The 25,675-nt window shown below is 43.7% G+C and overlaps 1 protein-coding gene across 1 annotated transcript in view; it reads right to left on the bottom strand.

Moving 5' to 3' along the window:
* Nucleotides 1–3,083: 3,083 nt before the first annotated feature.
* LOC309569143 (uncharacterized protein) overlaps nucleotides 3,084–25,675 on the bottom strand; it is a gene marked incomplete at its 3' end in the record, with an annotated part of 95,531 nt that continues 72,939 nt past the window's right edge. Inside the window, exons 9-10 of the mRNA XM_082274905.1 lie at nucleotides 22,926–23,023; nucleotides 3,084–3,188 (exon numbers count right to left, since the gene is read on the bottom strand). Coding sequence (XP_082131031.1) covers nucleotides 3,084–3,188; nucleotides 22,926–23,023 — 203 coding nt within the window. The remainder of the gene's footprint in view (nucleotides 3,189–22,925; nucleotides 23,024–25,675) is intronic.

Raw genomic sequence — 25,675 nt, 5'->3', positions numbered from 1 at the left:
TGATATCTATGTTCACGACTGGGAGTAAGCCGTAAACTGATGGAAGTCCACAAGTACAGTATGGGTTGTGGTTCCGTTACAGTTTATTTATAAAAAAAAAGATATATATATACAGTATGTATAAATATATGTACAGTATATATAAAATTATACATAAAAAATTATACATACAGCATTTACAGTACATACAAACTATATATATATATATATATATATATACATATAAAATTATACATATATAAGCATACATCTGATACATAAAATACATATATACATAAAACTATATGTATATACATTAAAATATTTATACATATATACATACAAAAAGAAGATACATAATAAGATAATTTCTTTACCCAATAGCAAAAAAATAGACAACCAATTGTGTATCATATATACACAATTCTATACCTACAGTTAATCCAGTGGAAGGCAAAAAACCCTTATGAAGCATGGTCTAATTTGCTCCAGCGGGGGAAAAAAATTCCTCCCTTATCACCAGAAGACAACCGGATATTCCCTGGATCAACAATCTCTGGTGTTGCTACCTATAAATGGTAATATCCACTTCTATTTTGTACGTTTGTGAATGCATCCAGTCCTTCTTAACCGGACCTTAATTGCCGGGAGGGCATCCATGCATGTCCTCCCGTGCATGAGCTGCCATGAGACTTGGCTGCTCACAGATCGGAGTAAGGGGCCGGTCCCGGCCCCTTACCACATGATCAGCTGTCAGCCGATGATAGCTGATCATGTGATATAAACAGCAGCCCTGTCAGTGTGAGGAGAAAAAAATGCTGATCGCTGCTGCTGTCAGAGGGACATCAGTCCCAAAGAGGAGAGGGGTATCTGTGCCCACCAGTGCCACCTACCAATCCCAACCAGTGCCCACCAGCACCACCTACCAGTGCCCACTAGTGCCACCTATTAGTGCCCACAGCACCACCTAACAGTGCCCACCCATGCCATCTATCAGTGCCCACCAGTGCCACCTATCAGTGCCAATCAGTGCCCCATCATGAGTGCTGCCCTTAAGTGTCACCTACCAGTGCCTATCATTGCCCATCAGTTCCACCCATTAGTGCCACCTATCAGTCATCAGTGCCACCTATTAGTGCCCATCAGTGTCCATGAGTGCCGCCTATTATTGCCCTCCAGTGCCCTTCAGTGCCACCCATCAGTGCCACCTATCAGTGCCCTCCAGTGCCGCCTTATCAGTGCCCATCCGTGTCGCCTTATCAGTGCCCATCAGTGTCGCCTATCAGTGAAGCCTATCAGTGCCCATCAGTGCAGCCTATCAGTGCCTATCAGGGCCCATCAGTGCTGCCTCATCAGTGCACATCAATGATTGAGAAAAATTTCCTGTTTGCAAAATTTTATAACAAACTATAAAAACTGTTTTTTTGGGGGGTTTTTTTTTCAAAATTTTCGGTCTTTTTTTGTTTGTTCAGTAAAAAATAAAAACTCCAGTAGTGAATAAATACCACCGAAAGAAAGCGCTATTTGTTTGAAAAAAAAAGATAAAAATGTCATTTGGGTGCAATGTTGCATGACCGCGCAATTTACATTCAAAGTGCAACAGCGCTGAAAGCTGAGAATTGGCCTGGGCAGGAAGGGGGTTTAAGTGCCCAATAGGCAAGTGATTAACTAAAATGCCATTTTAGGTTTAGTCGTATTTTAGTGATCTGAATTGTTTTGGTTTTAGTCGTATTTTAGTCGACTAAAATAAGTGTTAATTTCATCAACAAAAAAAACATTTTCCACATGCACCTGAAACAAACAATGTGTGACTTCTAAATCACATATAATTCATACTCATGCAGCCATACTTCTTCAGTATGACCATACTAAAACCAGCCATGACCGGAGTACTGAAGAAGTATGGCCACATGAGTAGTCCATAGTTTTGAAGAAACCATACTCCAGATACACTATATTGCCAAAAGTATTGGGACGCCTGCCTTTACACACACATGAACATTTTTGGCATCCCAGTCTTAGTCTTTAGGGTACAATATTGAGTTGGCCTACCCTTTGCAGCTATAACAGCTTCAACTCTTCTGGGAAGGCTGTCCACAAGGTTTAGGAGTGTGTCTATGGCAATGTTTGACCATTCTTCCAGAAACACATTTGTGAGGTCTGCAGAGTGGCCCTATTCACTTGAATGGGCCGCAATCACCCACCAAAAGCAACACGGGTTATAATTCCTGCCGCAGCAAGTGTACATCCTTAGGTGCTGCCTCTGTAGCTAAAAGGGGGTGGGGACCAACGTTTGTAATGTGGGCAGTGTGGCTTGAGTGTGGCCAGGACACAGGGGAGCCTCATGATCTCCTATTGCCCGGGGGCCCCATGAGTTGTCAGTCCCCCCCTGCTGATCATTATATGTTGTTCAATATTCAGCCATTTGTGTTTGCATATTTTATAACATTATTAACACCATGTTTATGAATTATTTGTGATTTAGAAGGCACACATTTTTCTTTGTTACAGGTGCTTGTGTAGTGCCATCAGTTTGCACAGCGCCTTACGCATATACGTTTTGTTTAATAATGCATACACATATTGGCAGAGGCGTAACTAGAACCTTCAGGGCCCCGATGCAAGAAACCATGAAGGGCCCCCCAGACCCCTGGCCGGGGCCCTTCCCTTCAAGCCCGGGGCTCTTCCCACTAATCCTGGGGCTCTTTACTCTCATTGCATGGCCTTTTATTATGGTCCCGCATCAGGATCCTTTCACAAGTTCTGCAGTGGGCCCCCTTCCTGCAATCTTGGGGCCTCCCCACAGTGGTGAAATGCCAGGGCCCGGTCGCAAGTGTGACCTTTGAGATCCTAGAAGTTCACCCACTGGTTTGCTACCGGGCCCCCTGGAGCATGGGGCCCGGTAGCGATTGCAACCCCTGTAGTTACGCCCCTGCATATTGGGATTATCCACGTAATATAAAGTATTGATTAGCAGCGCAGAACCTTTTGTTTTATTCTCTATGTTCAATCTAGCTGCTAATAAACACTAGATATTTCACAAATTTACTGTAGCTGCTCTTCTTTTATACTCCATCCAGAACTGTCAGTCAAAGTTCTGAAAGCTAACATTCCTCTTCATTTTCAGAATCTTTTGGGTCAGGGGAAATGGAAGGATGTTCAGAATCTTCCAATTCAATCTTGTCATCCTGAATGACGCACTGCAATAACTGAAACAAGAGAAAACAAGAAGAGAGAAGTAAAAACTGTAAGTCATGTCTAGTTCTTCCTTATAAAAAAAAAAAAAAAAAATCTGAATTCCTAGCTACAAATTCCAATTCAAGAAAGCTGGCATTTCAGTAATTATATGTAATAGTCTACAGAATAATAATAAATTCACTTGGGTTTATTTTTTTAGGATTGTAGACATATAAGTCATTCCTATGCTTCGGGCCAAATCTGCCACATAGATATAGTCATTATTTCCAGATTACATTCCATATAGATGGTTCATGCTAGTTGACTATCATTTCCGTGTTCTTTCTGGTTTCTATGGAATATGGCTTGAGGGTCAAGGAATAGGTATAACTAGAGAGTTTATGGCCAGGTGGGCTTGAAGGAAAGGCATCCAATGCGTCAAAAAAAAAAAAAAAATGAAAAAAATAAATACAAGCATTGGTACTCTCCAGGGCTTTTTTTCAACGGGAACGTGGGAGAACTCAGTTCCGGCACATCTGGCACTGAATGCATGAAATGGCAAGGGGTGCTGAGGTGTGCTTGAGGATCTATTGTTGCTGGGGTTCATTTTTTGCTGGGAAGGATCTACTATAGAGGGAGGAGTCAACTGTTGGCTGCTGGAGGGTCTATTGATGCTGGCTTCTAGGAGATCTATTGATGCTGTGATGGATCCATTGTTGCTTGGGGGGTACTTTGCTGTGGGGGAGGGGGGTCTTTTGTTGCTGGGGAAAACTATTGTTGAAAGGTGGGTGTATTGTTGCTGGATGCAGGGGATATATTTCATGGTTTATCAATAAAAAATTCCATAAAATTACTACAAAATGATGCTTGCTGGAACTGGGAGGTGGATAGCGGGAATAACCAAGGGATGGTGCTCAGAGGTTGGTAGGGGCGGAGACAAGGGGTGGCTTGAAAGGGTAGTTCCTGCACCTTTTCTCTGAGAAAAAAAGCCCTGGTTCTCTCTATATCTCATGAAGCTGTAATGACCAGAGGCAGTGCTGGATTTAGACCAGGGATCCTCAAACTACGGCCCTCCAACTGTTGCAGAACTACACATCCCATGAGGCATTGTAAAACTGACATTCACAGACATGACTAGGCATGATAGGAATTGTAGTTCCCGAACAACTTGAGGGCCATAGTTTTAAGACCCCTGATTTAGACCTTGGGGGGCTTGGGGCACTTTATGTTCAGGGGCCTCTGCACATAGAAATTGAATTATATGACAAATGAAAAAGTGAATTGAAATGAATGATAATGGTTTAGTTCGGTTCAGAAAAAGACAATTGTCTGATTTTTTTTTTTCCTCAATTTTATTGACTGTAAGAATACACATTACACGGGTGATTGGAACTGGCAAATTCAGAGATACAACTATAATCCTACCACTTTATAAAACTCTGGTCCGGTAGGAACCATAAAACTCTGGTCCGACCACATCTGGAGTATTCTGTCCAGTCCTGGTCACCAGTCCTAAGAAGGGATGTGTTGGAGCAGGAGAGAGTCCAGAGAAGGGCAACTAAACTAATAAGGGGATTGGAGGACATTAATTACGAAAAGCATTTACAAGTGCTTAATTTATTCTCCCTGGAGAAGAGAGGCCTGAGAGGGGACATGATAGCAATTTACAAATACCCCAACAGTGATCTGAGCATAAAATAAAACTATTCAAGGATTGCATGAGGACACAAGGCCATACAATGCGTTTAGAGGAGAAGCGTTTTAACCTCAGGCTACGCAGTGGGTTCTTTACAGTAAGGGCTACTACAAGATTGTGGAACTCTCTGCCAAAAATAGTAGTAACTGTAGGGAGTATGGATATGTTTAAAAGACTCTTGGGCATACATCTCAAGGATCAAAACATTCAGGGGTATGTGAAATGATTACGGCCACACACACCTACACAGGTTGAACTGGATGGACTATTGTCTTTATTCAACCTCAACTACTATGTAAATAACACTTATGCATCACATTACAAAATTTACAAAAAGTTGTTCTTTCTGCACTTAACATTTGCAAAATCTTTAACTTAAATCAGCCATACATGGATCGAATCTTGCCCAATTCAGCATTGGACTAGGGATGATCGAACGGTTCGGGTCGACCATCGGTTCGACCCGAACATTGACTGTTCGAGGTTCAGCCGAATTTAGAACTTTTTGCTGAAAAAGTTCGGAATTCGGCAACCAGAACCGACCAAAATGCAATGGGACAGGAAATGGGCTTTAAAAGCCCATGATTGGACCAGAACCATTAGCAAAAGCCAATTGAGGGGGCAGGAGAATCAGGAGAATGCTAGGAATGTGATTGGAGTGACTAGGGGGTCCCTAGGCCAATCATTAGTGAATATGCCCCCCAGTATATAAGATAGCCCCCGCCAAATTCCTAGCATTGTAATACAGGGACATGGAAGAGAGTGGAAGCAGTTCTGTTAATTTTACTTTAAAAGTGTCATTTAGCATTTATTAGTGTGAGGAAAGGGATATGTAGTGTAGTTAGGGTGCTCTTTTACACTTTAGTTAGATGCAAAAATTTAGGACATGTTTTCATACCCAACATTTACTATGGTCCAGTCATTTGTCTCACCCGAAGGAAATTAAAGCACATCCCCTGATACAACCGACCCTCGACCTTTTCCGCAAATGCATGACAAAACATAATTTATCATCCTCTCCCAGCCCACTTACGTGCTTATTTAATAACCCGGACTTTCCTCCGGGGACACAGAATAAATCTCTGTTGAGGATCACCAATGGGAAGTTGACGCCACTATATGTTGCCGATTGTTTTCAAAATGGTAAAATACTGAGCTTTGAACGGCTAAAACGGAAATGTTCTTCAGACCACCCTCTGACATTTTGGAACTATGTGCAGATCCATGACTTCCTCCAAAGTAGCAAATCCAGATCTCTCTTTCTCAGAGAACCCACAGTGTTTGAAAGGCACTGCTTGCTTCGGACCCCTCAAAGAGGGATCACCTCCCTAGCATACAAATGGCTAAACGCCACAAATAGAAGCTCTTCTGATCTATACAAATATAATTGGGAAAGGGCACTTGGCAAAAAAATCTCTGAGGCTCAATGGAGGAAGTCATGTGTTTTCTCGTACAAATGCTCCATTAGTACGAAGCTACAAGAAAACGCATTCAAGGTCAGGACTCAGTGGTACAGAACCCCGGCTATCCTTAAAAAGTGGTACCCCAGCGTGTCGGACAGATGCTGGAGGTGCAATATTGACAGAGGTGACTTCCTGCATATATGGTGGTCCTGCCCTAGGATCAAGCCTTTTTGGAGGTCAATTTCTCATTGGATTAAGCATATATCAGGGATTGAACTAGATAATGATGCTTCGACATTTTTGCTTCATATAAACACGTTCTCATATAAGAAATACAAATCCTCACTGGTTAGACATATGCTGAATAGTGCCAAAAGCTTAATTCCCTTACACTGGAATTCTTCTAATACACCCACACTCAGGGATTGGATCATACACCTTGTAGTGTATTAACACAGACCAGGCTGTACAGGTTGCTTCTTTATTCACTGCACATCAGCATGCAACTAACTTCAGCCACACCCAGCTCCCAGACATATACATAATTGTAACATTTTGCAGACAGCAACTTAACCCGTTGCTTACCATACTACATTCCCTCCTCTCTTTGAATAAAACATAACATGCACAACGTATTAATAAGATTAACAAAATGCATGGATGAACAACTAAAAATTTAAACTATAAACTCCTGACTATACACATAGTCCTTAACCACTTGCCTACAGTGCACTTTCACCCCCTTCCTGCCCAGACCGATTTTCAGCTTTCAGCGCTCTCACACTTTGTCTGAGAATTACTCAGTCATGCAACACTGTACCCATACAAAAATTGTGTCCTTTTTTTCACACAAATAGAGCTTTCTTTTGATGGTATTTGATCAATACTGGGTTTTTTATTTTTTGTGCTATAAATAAAAAAAGACTGAAAATATCGTGAAAAAACACATTTTTCTTTGTTTCTGTCATAAAATTTTGCAAATTAGTAATTTTTCTTCACAAATTTTGGCCAAAATTTATACTGCTACTTATCTTTGGTAAAAAAAAACCCAAATAAGTGTATATTATTTGGTCTTTGTGAAAGTTATAGAGTCCACAAGTTATGGTGCTATTCATTGAAAATTGATCACACTTGATCACACCTGATGTACTGAAGGCCTATCTCATTTCTTGAGACACTAAAAGGTCAGGAAAGTACAAATACCCCCCAAATGACTCCTTTTTGGAAAGTAGACATTCCAAGGTATTTAATAAGGGGCATGATGAGTTTTTTGAAGTTGTAATTTTTTTCCCACAATGCTTTGCAAAATGAAGATTTATTTTTTTTTATTTTTTTTTTTTACAAATTGCCGTATTAACAGGTTATTTCTCTCACACAGCATATGTATACTTGCAACTACACCCCAAAACACATTCTACTACTCCTCCTGAGTATGGCGATACCACATGTGTGAGACTTTTTCACAGCCTGGCCACATACAGAGGCCTAACATCCGAGTAGCAGCGTCCGGCATTCTAGGAGCACAAATTACACATATCATTTCCTGACAACCTATCGCACTTTTGAAGGCCCTGGAGCACCAGGACAATGGAAACCCCCATAAAATGACCCCATTTTGGAAAGCAAACAGCCCAACGTATAATTTTTGAGGCATAATGAGTCTTTTGAATATGTCATTTTTTTCCACAAGTTTTTGGAAAATGTGGAAAGAAAATGAAAACACATTTTTTTTACACAAAGCTGTCCATTTATGCAATATTTCTAACACATCGCATGTACATAGCAAAACTTGCACCCCAAAATACATTCTGCTATTCCTCCTGAGTATGGCGATACCACATGTGTAACACTTTTTCACAGCCTGGCCACATACATAGGCCTCACATCCAAGTAGCGCTTTACACAAAGTTGTCCATTTATCCACTTTAAGACTGGGCCTATTTTTGACACTTGGTGTTTACAAGCTAAAATCATTTTTTTTGCTAGAAAACTACTTTGAACCCCCAAACATTATATATTTTTTTTTAGCAGAGACCCTAGAGAATAAAATGGAGATCGTTGCAATATTTTTTATCACACCATATTTGCGCAGCAGTCTTCCAAATGCGATTTTTTTGAAAAAAATTCACTTTTTTGAACTAAAAAATAAGAAAACAGTAAATTTAGCCCAATTTTTTTCCATAATGTGAAAGATAATGTTACGCCGAGTAATTAGATACCCAACATGTCATGCTTCAAAATTGCGCATGCTCACAGAATGGCGCCAAACATTGGTACTTAAAAATCCCCATAGGCAACATTTTAAAAATTTCTGCAGGTTACTAGCTTAGAGTTACAGAGGAGGTCTAGGGCTCAAATTATTGCACTCGCTCTAACGATCGCGGCGATACCTCACATGTATGGTTTGAACACTGTTTACATATGTGGGCGGGACTTGCGTATGCGTTTGCTTCTGCGCGCGAGCTAACGGGGACAGGGCGCTTTAATTTTTTTTTTCCTATTTATTTTATTTATTATTTTTTTATTTTTACACAGTTTAAAAAAAAAAAAAATGTTTTGATCATTTTTATTCCTATTACAAGGAATGTAAACATCCCTTGTAATAGAAATAGGCATGACAGGTCCTCTTTATTGTGAGATCTGGGGTCAAAAAGACCTCACACCTCACAACTACACTAAAAAAGAAAAAAAAAAAAAAATTGTTGAAAGAGGAAAAAAAAAAAGCAAAAAAAAAAAGCGGCCCTTTAAACCGGTTGCTAGGCAACGTCTTTTGACGTAGCTCCGGTCCTCCAAGACCATAGAGTTGAGTGAGGGCCATCTTGCCCTCACTCGACTTCCTGTCTCTGAGGATCCGGGACCGGATAGTTTTCCCCGCTGCCGGCGGGTCCGGTAAGCTGGGAAAACGTCTGGGACGCGGCAGGAGGGGGGGGGGGGGTGACCTCTTCCCCTGCACCGTAAGGGTAATTCCGCGGCGAATCCGCCACTGGGACCACCCTTATCTGAAAGCCGACCGCCCGCCGTTTCAAAAAATACCGGGGTTATGGGGGCTATCTGCTGCCATAACCCCAGTATTTAGCTTTTAATGGCCGACGCATATAGTCGTTAGGCGGTCAGTAAGTGATTGCATGTATATGGCAAACAGGTGACGATGACTGACGGGGTGACAGGTGACGATGACTGATGGGGTGACAGGTGACGATGACTGATGGGGTGACAGGTGACGATGATTGATGAGGTGACAGGTGATGATGATTGATGAGGTGACAGGTGATGATGACTGATGAGGTGACAGGTGACGATGACTGATGGGGTGACAGATGACGATGATTGATGGGGTGACAGATGACAGTCACTGACGGGGTGACATGTGACGATGATTGATGGGGTGACAAGTGACGATCACTGATGGGGTGTCAAGTGACGATGATTGATAGGGTGACAGATGACGATGACTGATGGGGTGACAGGTGACGATGACTGATGGGGTGACAGGTGACGGTGATTGATGGGGTGACAGGTGACGGGCGATTGTCACTGATGGGTGACAGGTGACGGGCGATGGTGCACGGCGGTACTGATGGCAGTCTCTGGTGACCGGTGAACTTTAGGCTATGTTCACATGTGAGCGTAGCGATCACGGGCAGAATCACTGCGATTCTGCCCGTGATCCAGAAATCTTGTACCTTTTTTGGGCGTCATGCGATGTTTGCGCGATGTTACCGCGATTCGGCAGGCGGAAATGGCGGCAACATCGCACAGCGTTTGGGGTGCTATTGCAAATCAGGGGCAACGCACAGGCGTCCCGCGATTTGCAATGATTTCCGGATCGCGGGCAGAATCGCGGTGATTCTGCCTGCGATCGCTGCGCTCACATGTGAACGTTATGGGTGTCAATTTCTGGGCACTGATGAGGTGACTGTTGGGTGACAGGTGACATTGGGGGGGGGGCTGAGGACTGTGTGGGGGGACCTTTATTTGTGTGATTTTACTTTGACAGGTGTACAGAGCAGTAACTCACTATTTCTAGCTCTTCTCCCCTCACACTGGAAACTGTATGAGGAGAGAAGAGCTAGTAACACTGAGTTACTGCTCTTTGTTTACATTTTGTGATCGGCTGTGAATGGATTCACAGCCGATCACATAGTAAACAGTCACTGTCAGTGACTGTTTACTACCGCCGGTAGTAACACAGTGCCGGAACACAGTGCCACCAACATGACCGCGCTGCGCGCTCCCGATCGCGCATGCGCGGTCATCTGGTGGGCGCCTTCATTGTGATCGGCTGTGTCATTGGTTTCTGACTCGTAGGAGGACCCCCAATGTCTGGCAATTTTGTCCTGAATTTGCGACCACAAAGAAGTTCCGCAGGACTAACGCCAGTGACAGTATGCGGAGTTGTGCGATAAGCCAAAAGAAAACGGCACAGTTCCTTTTTCCAGTCTCTTCTCTCTAAATGAGCAATCCGCAAAGCTTTCAGCAAGGTTCGATTCTGGCGTTCCACTTCCCCGTTAGCCTGTGGCCAGTATGGAGTTGTACGATGATGTTCAATAGCATTTGATTTCAGATAATCCTGAAATTCCTGAGAAGTAAATTGGGCACCATTATCACTCACAATCCGTTTAGGCAACCCATGAGATGCAAAAATGCTCTCCAACCCCTCAATTACAGTTGATGATGTAGCTTTAGTGAGAACTACCACCTCTTGCCACCTTGAATAATAGTCCACAACAACTAAAAGATGGTGTCCAGATGGAATGTTGCACAGATCAATGGCTAAATCTTCCCATGGTAGAACAGTGTGAGTTACTGGTTCTGGTTTAGGTTTGCTGCCCACCAACTGACATGCTCGACATGAAGAAACCAAACGTTCCACATCCTTGTCAATTCCTGGCCACCAGACTTTCTCACGTAATCTTTGTTTGGTGCGTACAATGCCTTGATGGCCCTCATGGGCTAAATGTAATGTACGTTTCCGTAAGTCTTTAGGCATCACAATACGATTGCCACGTAGAACTAGTTGTCCTGCAATACTCAGCTCTTGTTTGATTCTGTGATAGCTTGGGTCACAATCCACCCACACCCCTTGTCTTACACATTTTCTCAACCCAGCAATTTCCGGATCCACAGATGACAATTCTTCAACCTCCCGCGGTGTCAATGCCTGAGGCATGGCGTTAGTAGCCACAAAACGAATGTACTCTTCTGCTAGGTTACGAACAGGTGCTGAAGACTGAGGCAATCTGGAAAGTGCATCTGCCGCATTAGTCGGTCCAGGTCTGTACCGCACTGTAAAGCGATATGGTAACAATCTGAGAACCCATCTCTCAATTCTGGCGGATGGTTTTGAGCGTGGCGAATATATCACTTCCAGAGGCTTGTGGTCTGTGATGATTTCAAAATCAAGGCCGTAGAGATAGGTGTGAAACCTTTCACATCCCCAAACAACAGCCAAAGCTTCTTTCTCGGTCTGAGAATAACATCTCTCTACATCAGTGAGGGATCTGCTTGCATACTGAATAGGCCTGTAATCGCCTGTGCATTGTCTCTGAACCAAGATGGCGCCTAACCCCACAGGGCTAGCATCGACAATAACTTGGGTGTGTGCAGTAGGATTGCAATAAGCCAAAGTTGTGGCGCAAGTCAGCCGTCTCTTGAGTTCATCAAATGCACCTTGTTCCAAAAAGCCCCACTTCCAAGGGACTGTTTTGCGAGTCAACACTCTCAAAGGTTCACTGACAGTCGCCATATCTGGAATAAACTTGGCACAGTAATTCACTAGCCCAAGAAAACTGCGTACTTCTGCAGGGTTTTCAGGATTTCTGGCATCAGACACAGCTTTAATTTTACAGTCCTCCGGACCAATGCCCCTGTCAGACAGCACATGGCCCATAAAAGTCATTTTATTCATTTGAAATGTGCACTTCTTCTCATTTAATGTTAACCCTTTCTCCTTCAAGCGATTTAGCACTGCACGGAGACGTTCATCGTGCTCCTGTGTGTTTGTTCCCCACACAATTATATCATCAGAAATGTTATGCGTGCCTTCACAACCATGTAGCACTTGCTGAATCACATGTTGATAGGCCTCGGTGCGGACGATACGCCAAACATCAACCTCTTGTATCTAAAAAGACCTTTATGGCTTGCAAATGTAGTGATGACTCTAGATGCTGGGGTCAATTCAATCTGATGATAACCCCATTTCAAATCCAGTTTACTGAAGACACTTGCCCCATTCATTGCATGTAGAACATCTTCAATAGTGGGAATTGGATGTCTCTCTCTCTGCACAGCTTGGTTAGCACATCTCATGTCCACACAAATCCGAATATCTGTGCCCTTTGGTACAACAACTAACGGCGATACCCACGGAGTGGGCCCTTCCACAGGTTCAATAATGTCAAGGTCTAGCAGCTCTGCCAGTTTGTGCTCAACAGGTGATCTCAGGCTATAAGGAAGTCTGCGTACTGGCTGTGCAATAGGCTTTACATGTGGATCAATGTGAAGCTCCAACTGAAAATCCTTTAATTTTCCAAACCCAGAGAAGCAATCTTTAAATTCCTCTTTCAATGCAGAAATAGCAGGAGACACCATATTCACTCTTGCGCTGCCTACATCACGGCCAATCTGTAACACCCCTAGTGCCATTGCGGTTTGACGACCAAGCAGAGGCGACCCTGTGCCATCTACAACATAGAATTCGGTCTGCAATGGAGGACCAGTCTCATGTGTTTGAACAGAGGTATAAAATTTGCCTTTAAGTTGCAGTGGTGTACTGGAGCCATAAGTATAAATCTGTTTAGTGGTGTTACACAATTTAAGGTGATTTTCTCTGCCATTAAGACTGTGCCAAGAAGCCAAGTCCATAACATTGCATGTAGCTCCAGAGTCAATCAACACTGACACATCTGTATTTCCAATCTTAATGGTTAATGTCCCGGCTTGCAGAGAACACAGGGAGAATATAAATTCACAGTCAGGAGCACTCTCTTTATCCTCAGCTATAACATTTACTTGTGCAGATGGTCCTTTGGTTTTGTTATCTCTGGTTGTACTTCTACACACAGCTGCAAAATGACCTGTCTTTCCACAAGCATAGCACATTTTATTCTGTACCACAGTGCAGTCCTGACTTGTGTGTCCCTCCCTGCCACATTTACTGCAGGTGATATGTAAAGTCCTCTTTGGAAAACTCTCTTTCCTACTCCAGATATTCCTATTATTATAGGTAGGTTTGGAGACTGTATTGACAGATGCAGTGTTCTTGGTTTCAATATGCAGAGCCTGGAGCTCAGACAGTTCAATGGCTCTTGCAATCTCCTGCAGACTAGTAAGTGTGAGACTAGGTTCTCTCAATAATCTCCTCCTGAGGTGCACAGATGTGCATTTCTCTATGACCTGATCTCTGATTATCTCCTCAGTTACAGTCCCAAAATCACAAGACTTTGCCAGATATTTCAGCCTAGTCACATAACTGTCTGTGGTTTCTCCCAGTGCTTGCACAGCCTGTCTAAACTTATATCTTTCATAGGGAATATTTTTCTTTGGCTCAAAGTACTCACTCAGTCTATTCATGGCTGTCTCATAGTCTGAATCTTCCCCTGTTGCTCCCAGGGTTTCAAAAATGTCCTGAACTTGAGGTCCAGCTAGATGCAGCAGCATGGCTCTCTTCTGAGTAGGTGCAGTCACTCCTGTGGCTATAACATAGAGCTGAAATCCCTTCTTCCACTTGTCCCAGCGCTGTGAGAGACTAGTGTGGTCTCCAGACACATCAAACGGTCCGATAGCCGGTAAATCCAGAAAGCTAGCCATCCTCGTCGCCAAAATGTAGTGTATTAACACAGACCAGGCTGTACAGGTTGCTTCTTTATTCACTGCACATCAGCATGCAACTAACTTCAGCCACACCCAGCTCCCAGACATATACATAATTGTAACATTTTGCAGACAGCAACTTAACCCGTTGCTTACCATACTACACACCTTGACCAACTCTTTGAGATGGAAAGGGCGGTTGCTATGAAATATGAAAGAAATGATCTTTTCCACAAACTTTGGGCCAACTGGAAACTGTTCACAACCTCACAAGAATACCAGACTTTAAAATCTCCCACGTAGAGTGGAGTATTCCCAATGGAAGGCTCTTCTCCCTTGATTCGTATTAGATGACAATTTTTTTTGATCAGTACAACCAAGCTTTTTAGTCATGCAGTATGAGTTTACAGATTATAACCTCCCCACAATGGAGGCTGTATACCTCCCCTTATTCCCCCCCCCCTACCTGGACCCTTCCCCCTCAGTGTTTGTCAATCTGTTCTTTTTTCTTCTCCTTTTTCCCACTACTTTCACTCCACTCATTAGACGGGACTCCCTTTCTTTCCCTGTCGGTGAGCTGGAGCCTTATTGTTGCTCGACTACTTCTATCCACAATACCCAATAACTTGGATTAATTCTTGATACATCAACACCTATGAATGCTTTTGCCTAATTACCACTGTTTGAAGATAAGACTTAAGTTATATGTTTGTATTGGGTTAATAGGTGGCTGGGTTACTGAGTATGTTATACTTTTGTATCTTATTCTTTATACCTTCCCGGTATTACTTAAAATATTCTATATCCTAATGTACAAGTTTACGAATGTATGCTGAAATATTTTTATTTGTTGTATTTTCATTACTTCAATAAAGCACCTTTTTGTGTTAAAAAAAAAAAAAAAAATTTAGTTTCTGTAGGGAAAGTGTTAAGTGCCAGGGAGACCGTAATGTAGTGTAGAGTTAACTGACTCTGACTGCTATGGCAGGGTGACCAAACCCTTCCATGTCAGGGTGACCGTAATGTAGTGTAGGGTGAACTGACTCTGACTGCTATGGCAGGGTGACCAAACCCTTCCATATCAGGGTGACCGCTATAGAGAAAAGATAGTTTCTCTTAAGTCACATTCGCTGCACTAATATGGCTTCTCGCCGGTCAGCCTACTTTTTGGCTGCAGGCGTTTATAGGGATTTTTTGAGCACATGTTTGGAGTCAGGCATGACATCTGAACATGTGTATAGGGGGTATATATACACACCCATGTATGTATATATACACCTGCACATATATAGGTGTGAAAGGAGCAGAAAACACTACTTGCGCTAATGAAATAATTAACACCAATATAGTTACGCTCCTATCACACCTATATATGTGTATGTGTAAAATACATATAAGTGTGTGTGTATATATATATATATACCCCTATACAGAAGTTCAGATGTTTTGCCTGCCTCTAAAGAACCCAAAAAAATGCCCAAAAAAACGCTAGCGCCAAAAAAAAAAACCGCCAAGGTGTGTTGTTGCAGGCATTTTCTGGGGGTTTTTGGAGGCAGGCAAAACATCTGAACTTGTGTATAGTGGTATATATACACACATACTTATATGTATTTTACACTTACACATATATAGGTGTTATAGGAGCAGAGCCATATTAGTGTAAATGATTTCATTAGCGCAAGCATATACTGTATTTCTGCTACTATCACACCTATATACAGTATGTCTAGGTGTATATATACATATAAGTATGTGTGTATATATACCCGTATACAGAAGTTCAGATGTTTTGCCTGCCTCAAAAGACCCTAAAAAATGCCCAAAAAAACGCTTGCTACTAAATCGGCAAGGTGTGAAAAGAGAGAAGCCACTATCCTGTTCTATAAGTGATCTAATACAAACAATATTTTTTTTTCTGGTTCTGGACATGCTACAGAGCTAAAACTTCACAGGTACACTTTTTAGACCCCCCCAGGTACTAAATCCAAAGAATTTTTTTTTTTCAATAATTGTCTCTCTATCAAAAATGACAATTTTTAAGAACTTTTTTTTGTGTGATTAATAGTCCCTGGGGTATGACCCAGAACCCTAGGCACTTTTTAGGGGCATTTATTGGGTTTTAGGGCTTCAAAATTGTGTTTTTTGATTACAGAAGTTCGGGTCCCTTGATTTCAATGGGGTTCTGAAATCCGGGCCGAACTTTCGGGAAGTTCGGATGTTCTGGCCGAACCGAACCTTTGAAAAGTTCGATCATCCCTACATTGGACCAGCTGAGATTCGATCCATCTATGGGCAGTCTGGTTGTACCCAAGTCGATCCATCGATCAACTTACATACAACCAGCCTGTCAGATTTTTAACCTTCAATTACTTCTGGTGTCTTTAGCTGCCAGCAGCAGTGTTCGTCGTGTCACTTAAAAAAAGTAATTAGTTATAGTAACTAGCCACTTCTCACAAAAAGTAACTGAGTTACATCAGTAAAAAAGTAACTAATTACCAGGGAAAGTAATTATTGCGTTACTTTAAAAAAATAATCAAATATGTCAAATGAGTGGTACTGGCTGGCTGCGTGGTACACTGGTACCTGCGTGGTATACTGCCGGTGTATAGGGTGAGTAGGTAGGTGTATAGAAGGGTCAGTGGGTGTACAGGGTGAGTAGGTAGGTGTATATAGGGGTCAGTGGATGTATAGGGTGGGTAGGTAGGTGTATATAGGGGTCAGTGGGTGTATAGGGTGGGTAGGTAGGTGTATATAGGGGTCAGTGGGTGTATAGGGTGGGTAGGTAGGTGTATATAGGGGTCAGTGGGTGTATAGGGTGGGTAGGTAGGTGTATATAGGGGTCTGTGGGTGTATAGGGTGGGTAGGTAGGTGTATATAGGGGATAGTGGGTGCATAGGGTGGGTAGGTAGGTATATAAGCTGGGTAGGTAGATGTATATGGGGGGGGGGGGTTTGGTGGATGTACAGGTACAGTGCAGTGCTCTCACCGATATCACGGTTCCCCTCGGCCGGTCCGCTCTCCTTCTCCGCTCTCCTCCATGTCACACATGTCAGTACCGCAGACAGCGCCGGCAGGGTCATTGAGGAGTGAGGAGGAATTACACTACTGTAATCTAGAGGCGGTAGATGTAATTGCGAAAACATTGCTTAAGTAATGGGAACTGCGTTACCGCGGGGGGAAAAGTAATCAATTAGATTACTAGTTACCTGCAAAAGTAACGGTGTTACGTAATGACGTTTACTTTAACCCCATTATTCCCATCACTGGCTAGCAGTAATCATTGTGTTCTGCTAGCTGAAAGGGCCCCCCCCCTTTCCCCCACAGTAGAGCACACAAGTGCTGTGGGGGGAATTTCCCCATCAACACTGACTGTGTTGGAGGGGGAAATTTAGCAATTTTCTTTGATTCCACCCATGATTGAAGGAAAGAAAATCGCATAATCTATGGGCAGCCTAACTCATCAAACTGTATTATCATGAAGAAACTGCTCTCGACAGCCAGTAGGCAAAGTGCACTTAGTCTTTCATTGGTCATGGTGTTTATCAGATACTTCTTTATCAGTGCCAGTTTGCTGAAGGGCCTTTCTCCTGAACAATTAGTGACCACCATGTTCAAATATTTTCTAAGAGGTACATTATCACCTGGAAAGGTATTAGCAAGCCCTTCATCATGTAATAAAACTGCCTGTTGAGATGGAGTGAGACAAGACCAGAGCATTGTAAAGATGCAAACTGGACAATTTCCTCAAAAAACACATTGCTGAAGTCTTCATGGAAAATTAGCTCAATTTTTTTCATAAAGGAAGCCTGGGAATGGCTCTGGAAAAGGGGCCCGGGGCAACTGCCCCTCTGCACAGCTTTAATTGGAGAGTATGAGGAATATTCCGATAAAAATACAAATCCACCCATGTTTTTAGCCTTTGATTAAGTGTTGGAATTATTTCTACATTTTGATTGCGGTTTGTGTTTTGTCATAATAGCCATTGTGTCAAACAGGAAGAATCTCTCCATTGGTGTTGCAGACAGCAAAAAAAAAACCTAGCAGGGGTTCAAATTCCCCACCCTGGCCAAAAATAGAAAAAAGTTTTGGCTAGAGGTCAAATTAATAGCAAAAAAAATAAAATAAAATAAACCACGTTCAAGCTGTCTTTTTGTCCCTGCCCATGCAATGGCTGTACACTTTCTTTAAAGTGATACTAAAGTCTATTTTCTTTTGTTTAAAAAAAACAAGCATGTTATACTTACCTGCTCTGTGTAGTGGTTTTACACAGATCCTCCTTTTCTCGGATCCTTTGCTGGCTCTCTTGGCCCCTCCCTCCTGTTGAGTGCCCCCACAGCAAGAAGCTTGCTATGGGGCACCCGAGCGGAGCCGCAGCTCCCTGTGTCCATTCAGACTCAAAGCTTTGGTTCAGCCCGCCCCCTCTCTCTTCTGATTGGCTTACTGACTTTGATTGACAGCAGCAGGAGCCAACGGCACCACTGCTGTGTCACAGCCAATCAGGAGGGAGAGTCCCGAATGGCTGAGGCTGTTGTGCACATTGCTGGATCGAGAGGGGGCTCAGGTATTAGGGGGGCTGAGGGGAGCTGCTGCACACAGAAGGTTTTTTTTTTTTATCTTAATGCATTGAATGCCTTAGAATAAAAACCTTGTACCTTTAGAATCACTTTAAATCTGTGCCATTAGGTTACAGCTTCTTGCACAATTTTTGACACTAAGAAAAGGGGGAGCAATACATTCCAAAGGGTAGAGCTCACATCAGCCCACATCTGGTAGATTTTTTAAATCTTAACCAGTATTTCACTTGTGCCCAATAGTCTAACTCTATTAGGTTAGACCAGGGGTCTCCAAACTTTCTAAACAAAGGGCCAGTTTACTGTCCTTTAGACTTTTGGGGGGCCAGGGGGGTCAGACTGTGATCAGTGGGTTCAAACATACCCTAGTGTCAGTAGGAGATTACATGGCGCTTGTGGTAGGTAGGGGGAGGAATAGTGCCACATCATTGGTATCAGTGGGAGGAATAGTGCCCCATCGTTCGTGACAGTGGATAGATTGGTGCCGAGTCAATAATGTCTGTGGGAGGAATTGTGCCCCATCTTTGTATTAGTAGGAGGAATAGTGCCCTATCGTTGGTTTCTATGGGAGGTATTGTGCCCCATCATTGGTTTCAGTGGGAGGAATAGTGCCCTATCGTTGGTGTCAGTGGAAGGAATATTGTCCTATTGTTGGGATCAGTGAAAAAGATAGTGCCCCATCATTGGTATCAGTGGAAGATATAAAGCCTGGTCGTTAGTGTCATGGAAGGAATAGTGCCCCATTGTTGGTTTCTGTGGAAAGAATAGTGCCCCTTCATTGGTGTCAGTCGAAACAATAGTGCCTCAGATCAGAGGGAGGAACAGTGCTCCAAGGGCCGCATAAAGGAAAGCAAATTGCCCCATTTGGCAACAGCTAGGTTAGACTATTGAACACATCATTCACATCTGAGAGATGCAGAATCTACCATGTCCGCAATTCAAGCCTCCAAAACGTGCTACAACACGTGTTTGGGTGCCATTGATCATGAATACCACTCCAAGCGTTAAAGAAACTTACATTTTGACGTATAACAAAACACCGGAAAAATGCCCTATTCAAAATCACGCAAAGTTGTTCTGAAAAAAGATACAGGGGCTTCTACATTTGTGTTTGTGGAGCATAGGGCAGCCCTACATGGCGCATGAAAACCACAACAAAAAAGCTGCAAAAAAAACACTCCCACATTGCTAAATGTGAACAGAGCCTTATAGAAAACCAGTGTGACACCCCAAATGATGTCTAAATAGACAAAACGCATTGGGCCGGGTATTGTCCAAGTCATTGCAGTCTCCATGCTGTTTACAGAGAGATAATTTAAGTGCTTTTTTTTATCAGCTGAATGTAAGTGTTCTGACTTTTAATGAATCCTCTTAACTATACAGTTTTACACTATGTAGGGGTGTCCTGTTTCTCTTTTTGGATGAACTATCTTAAGAAGAAAGATTTGCACCTATTTGTGGAGCTGGTGGCCTTCTATAATCACCCCTAAAAGCAGTGGAGCTGGCGGTGGGTTCCCTAGATCCAAAGGCAATATCCCCCACGCATACATTCAAGATAACCGGCTGTTTAACCATTTAAGGACCAGAACATCCTTTGTGATAGCAATAGGCAGTGACAGGTACTCTTTATGGAGGGATCGAGGGTCTAAAAGACCCCAAACCACTCCACTGCACTTCAATGTATTCAAAATGCCGAAAACGTCATTTTTTAATACAGTCACTTTTTAAATTCGGTGTCTTTAGCAGGCAAGTAACCTGGACGTGATGTCATGGACGGGTTACGTCATTGGAAACCCGATTGAAGCCAAATCCATCTTTGATCGGGACTCCAACCAGCCGGTGGGACGGGAGACCCGGGCAGAGCCGCGGAAGGCAGCGGGAGGGAGGGGACATCCCCTCCCGCTTGCTGGGGTAACGATCAAGCGGCCCCCGAGCCACATCGGTCATTACTGCCTGAAAGCCGACCGCCTGCTCTAAAAAATAGTTTTGGGATGATGCCTCTAGCCGCAGGCATCATCCCGGTACAGCCACTTATTGCAGCCGACATAGGGCTACATTGATTTGCGGTAAGTGGTTAATGATGCTGGGTGCTGTAATAACCATAGGTTATAATAGAGGATAGTCAAAGTGAAGAAATGTCATCAGCACACCAAGGATTCCTCACAGGGTCCAAAACTTTATTCTGTGGTCACATAGTATACAGCACCTTGCTGTATATTATGTGACCACAGAATAAAGTTTAGGACCCTTTTGAGGAATCCTTGGTGTGCTGATGACATTTCTTCACTTTGAGGGTTCCCTAGAGTTACTGTAAGGAGTGTCCTGTGGAGAGTGGCTGTGAAAAATATCCCTGCATTGGTGTAAATTCACTTTTGTCTGTTTAGATTAATTTTGCGTATGCCAATTGGGTCCATTAGTTCCAGTAAGCCTTTTTAATTCTTGTTGATGGTGGTGGATACCCCTCACGGTGGTAATTCCTTCTGTGAATTCCAGGACAGCCAACCATTTTCATCGGATTTTTACCCTGGGGATATTTTTTGTCACGCTACCTTGGACTTTTTTTTCGGCTTTCTTCAAATGTTGTACAGTGATTATTTTGATATGCAATTTTCCCAATATGTGTTAATATTATTTTAACATACTAGGCATTGTGTTCCAGTCACATTAGAACTCATTACATTTTCAATGAGATTGCTGTGGGCAACAATCATTTGAGGTCCCCATATATCCAATTGATATATATACAGTATATTAAGACTCATAAAGAGTCTATAAAATTTACACTACAGATTTTCTGGTTCTAGCTTTGCCACTTGATTCAATCTTGGTGCATGAGATATTTGTGACACCCACATCAGGACCTATGGGGGTGCACTTGTGATAGGGTCCCCATACATTCTATCTTCTTTGTTTTAGCACTGAACAAAGCTTACATTAAAAAAGATAATACCAAAATATTAACAAAACCAAAATGTTACTGCTAATCTGATCATGGCTTACCATCAGTGCCGGGACAAGGTCATCTAAAGCCCAGGGCGAACATGACAAATTGCAGCCCCCCCCAAAAAAAGATGTATAAGCATTATGTGTCAGCAAACATAAAAATCCCCCCCAGAAAATTGAGTACTAATCTGCATGCTTAGCTCAAATCTTCTCATTCCACATATGCTCCCAGCACAATCCCCCCCCCCCAAAAAAAAAGTCCCCTTCCTAGCACAAATCCTTCACCTCTCAAATGTCCCCTCTGAGCACAGATCCCCCCCCCCCCCACTTCAGATCTCATCTCCCAGCACAAATTCCCCTCCCCAAATCCCCCCTCAAAAAATGTCCCCTCCTAGTTCAAATGCCCCCCAATAATCCCTACTAGCACCAAAACCCGTCCCAAAAAAAAAACAATTCCCCCTTCCAGGGGAGGACTGGGCCATGGGGCAGGGGGGCAATTGCCCCCTGGGCTGCTCCGATGCCTCGTAAAAAGGCTGCACTGCTTCTGCCACAGACTTGCTAAAGTATTCCTGGAGAAGAGAAGTAAAAAGTCCCTGCCGCTGACCTACTGAGTGTGGTTTGAAGACAAGGACAAAGAGCAAACCTCGCCCCACCAGCATGAATGGTGTAAACTATTTCTGAGCAGAGGCCAATTCCATGCCCCACTGGAGACTCTTCTGCCCTTGCCAAAACCCCAACCGAGCGGTCCCAGCTCCCCCCAACCGCCCCCTGCTGGCCAGGTCGGGAACCCGGATTCAGCCGGTAAGTAGAGAGTCTCTGGAGCAGGGCTTCAGCTTGGAATGGGGTTCAGGAGGAGGATTGGGAGAGTGGGAGGGGGGTGAGGGAAAGTAGGAGGGGGGCCGAGTCGCTGCACCATGGGCCTCTGGCTTGCACTTGCCCCTGGGCTGAAAGCTGCCAGTCTGCCCCTGCCCCCTTCTACCACATATCCCCTCCCCCGACCACCATATTACCTTTTCTAGCTCAACCCCCCCCAGCACAAATCCTCTCCCCATCCCATCCCTCCCACTCAACAACCCCCCAGCCCAAGTCACAATTCCTAGCACACTTCCCCAAATTTCCCCTCCTAAAACAATTCTTACCTCCTGCCACCCGACTAAATTCCCCATTCCCAACACAAATCCCCTCCCCCCAATATCCTTATGGTGCCCATGCACCTCGGATGATACCACAGTGCTCAGCCACTCCCTCCTGCCCACCCCTTGTCCTGGCCCAGCTTACCATGGCTGCACTTTATCTTTATCTTATGGTCATTTTTCAAAAAGTAGAAGTGTATGAACTTACCTTTTTTTCTTCATGGATTGATACAAAGCATTCAGGATACTTTACAGCTTTCTCGGAGACGGGGAATGGCAGATCTTCTTTAGGATCTATATCTACAACTAAGGAAGAAAATGATATCACATTATCAGGACACTATAATAAAAATAATGGAAGAATTTCATGTTACATACAAACTTGCCAAAAGCTCAGATTTTATATGGCAACAGTAGAAATTTTCATGGTATTGGCACACATGAAGTCCTGTAGTCAGAGCTGGGGAAGAGGGGAGGCACAAAAGGAAACTCTGCCTCATCCAAGAGCACGTTTCTTTAGGCTCCATTCACACCTGGCGATTCTTGGATGCCCAGCTAAGTACACAGGAGCAGCATTTCGTCGCGCATTTCAGAAACGCGCTGCAAACACTTGTTGTGCTTACAGTGCCATAAATTATTAACACTCCAAGCGCAGGTAGCAGACTCATGTTTTGCCATGTATTTTCTCGTGCTACAAATGCGCCAAATAGCGTGGTGAAGAACACACCATGCTCCACGCCTGAAAAAGGCACCGGAGGTTCTTTGGAGAATTTATTGTGCTATGTGCGATGAGAACACATGAAAAAGGTGCAAAAAAAGTAAGCGGGAACGCCAAGTTCCAATTACGCACAGATGTGAATGTTGCCTTGAAGTCCAACTCTCGCAAATCAATTCTGCTGTGGGACTAGGACAAGGAGAGAATAAAAGCATTTAACATAACTGAATATTCACTCCCTTGATATATAGTGGTCTCCCATGCTCTGGCGGTGAACTGTACCACGGTGTCTTCACATCAAATGTAGGGCTGTGGACCCTGTGTTGGGACACCAGGACCTTAGACCATTAGAGCATGAATGAGATGATGCTGTGGAGACTGGACTAGCAGCGCAGAGGAGTGGAGGATAGGAAAAGTAAATCTTCTCTTCCACGCCTACTATATGGTGGTTGTTCTCAGCCCTCCACACAGTTCATTTTTGGCTCTACCTCTCCTCCATCTGACCAGCAGCAGGAGTGGCAGTGGGATCATCCAGTAGGGGGCATCTGCATCTGAGTCACCAGGCTGTTTCTCAGCCAGCATGGGATGCCCTGTCTACATTAATCCGGCCCTGAATCCGGGAACAAAACCGGGAACAGACTTGGACCGGGGACAGTGTCCTCAATCCGGGGACGTCTGGTCGCCCTAGCAGTTAACTCTTGCAGTGCTGGTGCAGCCCCACTGCAAGCAGGAATTTTGCATGTTTCCCAGAGCTTGGCTTTAAAAAAAGTCACAATACAACTACTGAAGTCCTCTAAAAAAAAAAAAAAAATGCATTTTAAACTTAGACCCCATTCACATTTTGGCATGCTATTTTAAGTTAACGCAATTCTGTGTGTCACATAGGGAAGCCTATTCACTTTGCATTCGTTGCCTAAAAAGAAGCTCCTGCTCCTTTTTGGGTGATAAGCTTTATCAATTTGCGAGGGAGCGGTTTGCCGTGATTGCCGCACGACAATCATGGCAGAACCGCATTGCATTTGGGGTGCCATTGAAGAATAATGGCACCCAAACTCACGCAGCAATATTGTCCATGATCTCAAATTGTGAGATGTTCACAGGGGCCTTAAGGTTATGTTGTTTACATTTTTCGACAAAAGGCTCCAATTAAATAAGAGCCTTTGTCATTTTTTGTTTTTCTTCTGTTTAGATTTTATATATTGTATCTATCAGTTGCATGCTGTGATATTGCAGGGATATTGCTCAAGTTTTGTCCACACCAGTCAGGAACTCTGGTTTAGGGCTTGTCAGCCCACTTTTATATAAAAAATAAAAGCAATAGTTGTCCACCCAGAGGTTTCCACCATAAACATGAATGTATTGATAGTCTGTTTTCTGGCTCTCTGTAGCAGCACTGCTCCCCAGACCCTGTGTCTTGGACTTACTAACACAGCACTCCTGTGTTCGTGTACAATCACTGTACCTCAGTGCTTTAAGTGGGCAGGTATGCACTGGTACTCAGTACCGCCACTTCCAAATATGGCTCTTGAGCATACCGCCACCTCTCCGTGCGCCTTAGCGTACCAGTACGCTCATTTTGGACATCTGCGCCCTCAATCTTGCCCCCCCCCCTAAAACATCTTGCCCCCCCCCAATAATATTTCCCACTCCAGAGCCAGACCAGTCACCACCAGTGAGTCCCCCTGCTCCGGAGTCCCAGCCCAGGCCAGGGGGGGTGCTCTGTGGGGACCCTGATGTAGGCTGGGGGGGGCGACAAAATGTATAGGCTATAATAGATTACCGGCACCTCTTTTGGGCCACTTAAAGCACTGCTGTACCTCACCCAGCTCGCTTGACCCTCTGAGCTCTCAGTTCTCTGGACACAGAATCTTCAGGCTCCAGGATGGAGTACCGTCACCTGAGTGGAACAGACCTATCTCCTAATCAGAGCCCTTAACTGCTGCTATATGCCCTTCATTGTAACGAGTGTTCACCCCTGCACACTCAGCCTGCTGGCCTCCAGCAAGACCTGGACACTGGGTTAAAGGCTTCATCCCACCCAAGACTCTTTGAAGGCTTTTGATTCCGAATCTCAATCTGGGAATTATAAAACCCAGAAAAAAAAATGATAAACCAACTTTCTCCATTTATTACAAACATTCTGGAGCCTCTGTATATGTGACAAAACTTTATCTCCTTTACCTATTCTTACACAGTGGCAGGACCTTGCACTGTCACAATGTTTCTATTGTGTTTTATGGCCC

This window comes from Pelophylax lessonae (genome assembly GCF_965119305.1).
Source record: "Pelophylax lessonae genome assembly, chromosome: 13".
In the NCBI taxonomy this organism is placed as follows: Eukaryota; Metazoa; Chordata; class Amphibia; order Anura; family Ranidae; genus Pelophylax; species Pelophylax lessonae.
Note: the sequence above shows the minus strand (reverse complement) of the source record. Positions and strands in the feature narration are given on the sequence as shown.